The 9,229-nt window shown below is 41.2% G+C and overlaps 1 protein-coding gene across 1 annotated transcript; it reads right to left on the bottom strand.

The window, feature by feature from the left end:
- Positions 1-669: 669 nt before the first annotated feature.
- LOC133535014 (green-sensitive opsin-like) lies at positions 670-4,631 on the bottom strand. The gene is made up of 5 exons (XM_061874416.1): positions 4,143-4,631; positions 3,904-4,072; positions 1,635-1,800; positions 1,313-1,552; positions 670-1,232 (listed from the first exon to the last, which is right to left on the bottom strand). The coding sequence occupies exons 1-5, from the start codon at positions 4,525-4,527 to the stop codon at positions 1,134-1,136; spliced, it is 1,059 nt and encodes a 352-aa protein (XP_061730400.1). The 5' UTR covers positions 4,528-4,631; the 3' UTR covers positions 670-1,133.
- Positions 4,632-9,229: the final 4,598 nt, after the last annotated feature.

The raw sequence follows: 9,229 nt of genomic DNA, 5'->3' as shown, positions 1-9,229 counted from the left end.
ACTTATATATGTTTTTTTCCTTCTTTATTATGCGTTTTCGGCAGGTGAGGTTTATACTCCAGAGCGACTTATACTCCGAAAAGTACGGTAGTTTGCATATGTCGATCTCTCTCAGGGCCTCAAGCCCAATTCAGTTTTGTTCTGGTGAAGCTGTAAAAGTCTATCATCCATGATTTGATATTCAAAAAGAGTATCAACTCAGCTGGTGTCATGTGGAAAAATTGTGATGTACAGCTGTGTATTGTCTCCTATATTATTATAAGGGTTCATTAAATGTTTTTCAATCGACATTTGAAACATTTCCTTGGCCTTTGCCTTCTGGCTCAGCGCTCTCTTCAACACAAAAATCCGATTGAGTGATTATATTACTTGACAGAGCACTGATCCGCCTGTCCATCTCACATTTCAGCCCATTTCAGATGAGAGATTCTGGAACTCCTCCACCTCGGATGAGCCCTCCCTTACAGTAGGGTGTAATTGTCACAGCCATGGCGCATTCCAATGGTTGCTGGTTGTAAGGTAGCCGGCAGCTGAGATTATTCATCGGCAATCTACACACCTGGAGCTGAGGGAGCTGTCTTTGTTGACACAACTCTGCAGCATATGTTTACATATGTTTCTGTGCTGAGCTGTAGCTAAATAATAATTACAGTCCAAGGAACAGACACATATTTTCATGCATGCATTTATTATCTATACTCCTTCCTATATTTTTGGGATATTTTTTTCATAAATACATAAAAACAATATCACATGATATAATTAAATGAAAATTTCCCCACACATGATTGCACAGTGTTGTTTATGTGCTTTTTGAGTGCCACCAAATGTCCATTCACACTCACACACTGACACACACACACACGCACACACACACACACACACACACACACACACACACACACACAGACGACTTGCACAACCTGTGATATTCTTGTATCTTTTTCTACTTTCGTCTTGTTTATACATATTGACAGTTGAGTTGATATTCCTTAGAGTGTTTTGTCCAGAGTCCTTTCATTAGCCATAATTCTATTTGGCAAAAGTTCACAAGGTTTTTTTCATGGGATGGTTTAAAAATCTGGATGCAATCATTAAGGAAAATGTCCATAGACTTTGAGGTGTCGTCATATTTAAGACACTGAGGACACTTCTGTCTTGCTGGTGGAAACTGAGCTCTCGTCCTCCACCATGCCGCCCATTCCGATGGTGCTCAGCATGCAGTTACGGAACTGGAAACAAAAGCAAATATATTCCTTTTAGCATTGAAGTTGCAGCATTTAGTGTGCACTAAGGGGGACTGTGTACCAACCTGTTTGTTAAACAGCACATAAATGACTGGGTTATACAGGGCGGAGCTCTTTGCAAAGAAGGCGGGAATAGCAGCAGTCAGAGCAGAAAAGTAAGCTCCCTTGTTCAAGAAGATCCATCCGGCAAAGGTAGCATATGGCACCCAAGCCACCAGAAAGCCAAAGACCATCAGCACGCACATACGTGTGACTTCCTTCTCAGCTTTCTGAGTGGAGGCTGAGTCCTGCTGCTGGGCTGCAGCCTGGAGGCCAAGCACAGGAAATGATGTTGGAGTCGATGGAGTTGCAGATCATGCTGCTGATCACATGTAATGCAAAACTTACAGCTTTGACTGTCAGCACAAGGCTGCCGTAGGTGAAGAATATCAGGAAGACGGGAACGAAGAAGTGGACGACAAACATGTATATGACGTATGATTCATTGTTAAACCCTGGAGCCAGAGTGTAGTAGTCGGGTCCGCAGGAGCACTGCATGCCCTCGGGCAGGTACCTGTTGAAGATTGAATCCACTTTTCTTTAGGAGATATTACAACATTTGCATGAAGTAAATTAGTCTGATTTCTCTTTGGTTTTATTTTTATTTTCACACATGTATGTGAAGCCCCAGTTTACATTCTCGACTTCTAATTCGACTGTTGGCTGTGTGTTTCTCGTATTCTAGGGGGTAATCGTGCTCAACTCAGCTTGTTTAGCTATGTATGGGATAACATAACATAAAATGGGCAGCACGGTAAAAGAGGGGTTAGTGCGTCTGCCTCACAATACTTGGTCCTGAGAAATCGTGGGTTCAATCCCGGGCTCGGGATCTTTCTGTGTGGAGTTTGCAAGTCCTCCCCCGTGACTGCGTGGGTTCCGGCTTCCTCCCACTTCCAAACACATGCACCTGGGGATAAGTTGATTGGCAACACTAAATTGGCCCTAGTGTGTGAATGTGAGTCTGAATGTTGTCTGTCTATCTGTGTTGGCCCTGCAATGAGGTGGCGACTTGTCCAGGGTGTACGCCGCCTTCCGCCCGATTGTAGCTGAGATAGGAAACAGCGCCCCCCCGCGACCCAAAAAGGGAATAAACTGTGGAAAATGGATGGATGGATGGATGGATGGATGGATAACATAAAATAGTTGCTGTCACGACTCGAAGAAGCTCTCGGAAAACTACGACTTTCCACAACTATTACCGTATTTTTCGGACTATGAGTCACAGTTGTTTTCATAGTTTGGCTGGGGGCGCGACTTATACTCAGGATTAGTTTATGTGTGAAATTATTAACACATTACCGTAAAATATCAAATAATATTATTTGGCTCATTCACGTAAGAGACTAGACGCATAAGATTTCATGGGATTTAGCAATTAGGAGTGACAGATTGTTTGGTAAACATATAGCATGTTCTATATGTTATAGTTATTTGAATGACTCTTACCATAATATGTTACGTTAACATACCTGGCAGGTTCTCAGTTGGTTATTTATGCGTCTTATAACGTACACTAATTCAGTCTGTTGTTCACTATTCTTTATTTATTTTACATTGCCTTTCAAATGTCTAGTCTTGGTGTTGGTTTTATCAAATACATTTCCCCAAAAAATGCGACTTATACTCCAGTGCGATTTATATATGTTTTTGTTTCCCTCTTTATTATGCATTTTTGGCAGAAGCGACTTATACTCCGAAAAATACGTTTATGTTAATGTTTTAATATGTTTGCATAATACCTGCTTTTGTTCTTGTAGTTATGGTGATCATCAGACATAAAAAAAATTGCCATTGTGGTGGAAGGCTCTGACTATTTAAATATATGCTGTGAATTATGGCTGGTTCACAGGTCAACGACATCTAAAATTTTGTATATGGACATTAAATTCTTTCATCACTAAACAAAGAATGATTGTTAATGTTTCTTGTGGATGATTTGAATACATTTGAGGCAGAGACTACTTGTCATGTGATCTGTGACTGTTTTGTACTTATCACTAACAAAACAAAAAAGTACCAAATTCCGCATGCATTAAAAATCTATCTCTGTTCGTGCATGCACAGACTATGTTCGTGCTCGCGCTGTGTTTCCCTGTTTCTCTGTGCGTGCAGTGTTCCTCACTTTTGGCAAAGCCCCCTCATCCCCTAATTTCTGATTGTTCCATTTAAAAGCCTATTTGTTTCCTGGTCAGAGTCAATCCAAGAGAACTGTTAGATTGTGCGTTAAACTGTGTCCCTTCTGAAAAAGGTTAGTCTTTAGGGTTGGTTTTATTTGCCTGTGAAAATTGTAGTAAAGAGTGGCGTGTTGGTTCTCCACAGACATTAGCTGGCTACATGTCAGAGAGAACTATCTTCCAATCCCATAATCTAATGGTGTTAATCAGATTTTTTTTAAAGTCAAACACGATTAAACTAAATTGTTTATATGTACTTTAGAGAGCTGTTTTTTAAGTCAGTTTATGAAATAATTTGGTTTTCTTTAGTGCATATAAACATACTGAGTGTAAAGAATATTTTTTCTCAGGTCTAGTGACTGGTTGTCTGTCTCAGCCAGGATAGGGCCTAGTTTCTCTCTGCCCCTTTTCAGGATTAACAAAATCGCAAACAATTGGATTACCTGGACCAACCAAAAAGTGGGGGTGCAGCACATGCCAAAGCCATGATCCAAGTGAATAAGACTCCAGCTCCGGCGTGTGTACCACTGAACTTGAAGCTCCCCATAGGTTTACAGACGACGATGTATCTCTCGACGGCCAGCACCACCAGAGACCACAGAGCAACTTCACCTGCAGGACAGTTTGGTTATGAATCGCTCATCTTGTCGTTCCAAAGCTGCATTCATGACAGGAATCTTACCTCCCAGTGTGGCCATGAATCCCTCAATGGCACAGAAGGTGGCTCCCATTATGAAGTAGCCATTGACAGCAGATGTGATGGTAATGGTGAAGCCGAAAGCGCACATTATGAGACCAGCCACAGCCAAATTGACCAGGATGAAGTTGAGAGGTTGCCGGAGTTTCTTGTTCTGAGCCGTCACCAACAGTGTCAGACCGTTGATGGGGGTTCCGGTGCAGATCAGGAAGAACATGTAAAATGCCAGAAGCTTGTATATCATGGGATCCACCATGTAGTATTGTGGGTATTCAAAAGGACTTCGAACAATCCCGGTCCTGTTGGACATGGGAATGTAGAAGTTTTTGCCTTCTGTGCCATTAGGCTCAAATCCTCCGTCCCAACCCATCTTCGTTCACTTGGTTTATGGGAGCTTCAGTCAATCCAAACTTGGGGAGCGTGTAGTCGCGAGTCGTGTCCAGAAGCCAATCCCACACCTGTGGATTTTGTCGTGCTCTGTGTTTTATACCTCCTTGAGGTGATCTTAAAAGCGACTAATTTAAACTTTGTAATTAAGCTAATACAACTTGATTCAATTAGTTTAATCCGAAGATTTAAAAGGGACTGACCAGCTTAAGTCTAACTGATAATTGACTTTGGAAGACAGTTCGTGTCACATCCTTGAGCTTTGTTAACTTACATTGAAGTAATAGAGAATGATCAAATGACTTTTTGCTTATAATAATTATTAAAATGATGCTCATATTACTGTGTATTGCATTACTTAGCCAAATAATATGTAGACATTATATGAATGAAACAACTGCTGCAAAAACTAGACATCACACTAAGACGGACAAGTACAGCAATAAAAAAAGGGAATTAATTAAACTTAGTGAAACTGTGTTCGATTACAACAAAAGTCAGTACAATTTTGTTTTACACAATGGTGAGTGAAAATGGGAGTTTGTTTTTTTTTAAACTCATTTTAGGCCTAAGCACGACAATAAAGTCAGAAGGCAACATATTCATCTATCTAAATAACAATATTAAAAATGGTAGGTTCCACAGATGAATCCGGAGGTGTCTCTACTACTTCAGGATCTGAAGGCAACTGATTAAGATGTTCGGTATCGTGCGGGCCCTCATCTTACTTTTTCAACCTCTCTTCTGCCGTCTCCTCTTCACAGAAGCACGGGTTTCCAGACCTTCTAAAAGTCTACCAGCTCGATCTGAGAGACCAACAACTTGCAGACCCTGTCATCCGGGAAATGGTTCATCAGCTGGAGACAGGAGAGAAGATGCTTTTTATTGTGTGGCATGAGTTTCCTAAACTTCCATTGCTACTCAGACAGCTAAATAAGTTAGATATAAGGGATAAAGTCCTCTACAGCTTGCCATTTGAATATGGAGGTGGTACCTAACAGTTAGTCCGGCTTTTATATGTCCAGCGACATATTTCCTGAGTTTCTAAATATAACATGAACTTTAAAAAAATGTCTAAAGATTTTGTGATGCTAAAAAATATCGATGTAATCATAGTAGTATCAACTAGGTACACTCTTGTACTTGGTATCATTAGAGTTGATGTAAGGTGTAGATCCACCAATAGCGTTTGTTTACATTCAGGTACGGTGTCATTAGCGGTGACGCCGGTGAGCTACGGTGTGTAGTGAAGCATGTTTAGCTATTAAAGTTAAAAAAGTAAAACACCAATGATTGTCACACACACTAGGTGTGGTGAAATTATCCTCTGCATTTGACCCATTACCCTTGATCCCCACCCGGGAGGTGAGGGGAGCAGTGAGCAGCAGCAGTGGTCGCTCCCGGGAATCGTCCAACCCTCCTCGTCCTCCAGTGGTATAGTTACTTGTAAGAAAATTTCTTTATTTGTCGCCATGGAGGCGGGGATTAGGAATTTAGAAGTAGCTAATACACTGGACACAGACACAGTGTGTAGACAGAAAAGGGAGACCGGACCCATTTTGGCTTAAAAACTAAAGATAAAGGTGAAGTTATAACACTGAAACACCCTCAGGAAGACATGCTTTAGTGAAGTGAAGTGAATTATATTTATAGAGTGCTTTTTCTCTAGTGACTCAGAGCGCTTAACATAGTGAAACCCAATATCTAAATTATATTTAAACCAGTGTGGGGTGGCACTGGGAGCAGGTGGGTAAAATGTCTTGCCCAAGGACACAGCGGCAGTGACTCGGATGGGCGGAAGCGGGGATCGAACCTGGAACCCTCAAGTTGCTGGCACTTTCCCGACCGAGCTATACCGCCTTTAAGACATGGCTAGCTAGCGGCTAAAGTTCATCCCCTAGCTACTTCAATATCACTAATCCATGCATTGCTAGCCAACTACAACGAGCCGATTTGTAACGGTTAGCTGGCATCGTGGCGGTGTTTGCGTTCTTCCGTGGGTGCAGCGAAGATTGAACACAGCATGAAGGTAGGAACAATAATTTATTAATACTATAAAACAAACTAAAAACAAAGACACTTGCACAAAGGCACTAACAAAAACTATCAGAACTAGCATATGTGCTAGAAAGAACAACGGGAACAGAAGGTGCTAGCGTGTAAGCTAGGGACGAACAAACAAAATAGCATAAAAGCTAATAGAGTACGAAAGGTAGTTACCACAATGCGGGAAGAGCGGTGTCACTTGTTGCATGAAGCAAATAAGAGTCCCAGAACGAAAGACAAACAAATAGAAGGCATAATCAACAATCAGGTGCGCGATGACAAACAAGAGACAGGTGACACTAATGAGTTACTAAGACAACAGAAACAAAACAGTAAGTGCCACCTGGAACTAAAGACGTCAAATATCAAACAGGCAGTGATAACAAAACAGAAACAAACACAGAACATGACATGATCCAAGTCTTGGATCATGACACGATTATTACAAATTGGAATGGAAAAAAACAACAATTTTTTTCTTCTTGTCTCTCATTAGGATTGTGAACGATAGGCAAAACTAAAAAAAAAGGGCAGTTCCCCTTTAAGCTTGGTGGTTGAAATGCATAATCTGGCATAATTAGTCGATGCAGCTCTGCAATTTGTCCAAAATGCTTTTTAAAACAGCATTCAGGTCTCACTGGCATCATTTTTTTGTGGAGGGGGTCCGGTCCGATGGCCATGGATGACGTACTGGCTGTCCTGAGTCGGGACCCAGGATGGACCGCTTGCCTGTGTATCGGCTTGGGACATCTCTGCGCTGCTGATCCGCCTCCGCTTGGGATGGTTTCCTGCTGGCTCCGGTGTGGACGGGACTCTCGCTGCTGTGTTGGATCCGCTTTGGACTGGACTCTCGCGGCTGTGTTGGATCCACTATGGATTGAACTTTCATAGTATCATGTTAGACCTGCTCGACATCCATTGCATTCGTCCTCTCCAAGGTTCTCATAGGCATCATTGTCACCGACGTTCCACTGGGTGTGAGTTTTCCTTGCCCCTATGTGGGCCTACCGAGGATGTCGTAGTGGTTTTTGTTGTGGTTTGTGCAGCCCTTTAAGACACTAGTGATTTAGGGCTATATAAGTAAACATTGATTGATGATTGATTTATTTCACTGACAATCGCATGGTGTAGCTTTTATAAAGTAAGCTCCTAAGTTCCCTAAATGCGTGATTATGTAATCGAGGACGCCCCTTATCATTTTGCTGATTGGTCTGTCATTAGGCTTTGCCGCTCACACGTGTTCCACGTAAAATAATAGGGAATCAGAAAAAACATGATTAGAATCAGAAAAAAAAAGGATTTGAATTTGAAAAAAACACAAGCTCAAATATCAAAATTTATGAGTGAAAAATGAAAATTAAATTATATTCAATTCAGAAAAGACTATGTCATTTTCAAAAACTCAACATCAAAATTTTAACTTCCGGTTTTAAATGTATTTTTTACAAAACAAACAATCAATCAGTCAATCAATGTTTATTTACCTAGGCCCTATACAGCCATCCTCAGTTCAGATCCCACATCAGTGCAAGGAAAAACTCAACCTAGTGGGATGACAACGAGAAACCTTGGAGAGGACAGCAGATGTGGATGACCCCCCCCTCTTGGGGAGACCGGATGCAATGGACATCGAGTGGATCGAGCATAATATTTTAAAAGTCTAGTTCATAGTGGATCCAACATAATAGTGAGAGTGGAGACAATCCCGAGCGGAGACGGGTCAGCAGCGCAGAGATGTCCAAACAAGCAAAAACCTTTGACCCTGATATAGCTCCGTAAATCCATGCTACTTTTTAAATAAATGAATGATAAATGGGTTGTACTTGTATAGCGCTTTTCTACCTTCAAGGTACTCAAAGCGCTTTGACACTACTTCCACATCTACCCATTCACACACACATTCACACACTGATGGAGGGAGCTGCCATGCAAGGCGCCAACCAGCACCCATCAGGAGCAAGGGTGAAGTGTCTTGCTCAGGACACAACGGACATGACGAGGTTGGTTCTAGGTGGGATTTGAACCAGTGACCCTCGGGTTGCGCACGGCCACTCTCCCACTGCGCCACGCCGTTAAGTTAAGAATAGACTCACAGATCACAACATTGATACACCTGCACAATCTAGAATGGGCATTTACTTTATACTCTATGTCAGTGGTTCTCAATCTTTTTTTCAGTGATGTACCCACTGTGAACATCTTTTTAATTCAAGTACCCCCTAATCAGAGCACAGCCTTTTTGGTTGAAAAAAAGAGAGAAAGAAGTAAAATACAGCACTATGGCATCTGTTTCTGATTTATTAGATTTTATAACAGTGCGAAATATTGCTCATTTATAGTGGTCTTTCTTGAACTATTTGGAAAATAAGATATAAAGATAGCTAAAAACTTGTTGAAAAATTAAACAAGTGATTCAATTAAAAATAAAGATTTCTACACATAGAAGTAATCATCAACTTAAAGTGCCCTCTTTGGGGATTGTAATAGAGATCCATCTGGATTCATCAACTTCATCCTAAACATTTCTTCACAAAAAAGGAAATCTTTAACGTCAATATTTATGGAACATGTCCACAAAAAATCTATTTGTCAACACTGAAAATTGTATTGTTGCGTTTCTTCTCACAGTTTATGAACTT

The sequence above is a fragment of the Nerophis ophidion genome, linkage group LG16, assembly GCF_033978795.1.
Source record: "Nerophis ophidion isolate RoL-2023_Sa linkage group LG16, RoL_Noph_v1.0, whole genome shotgun sequence".
NCBI lineage: Eukaryota > Metazoa > Chordata > Actinopteri > Syngnathiformes > Syngnathidae > Nerophis > Nerophis ophidion.
Note: the sequence above shows the minus strand (reverse complement) of the source record. Positions and strands in the feature narration are given on the sequence as shown.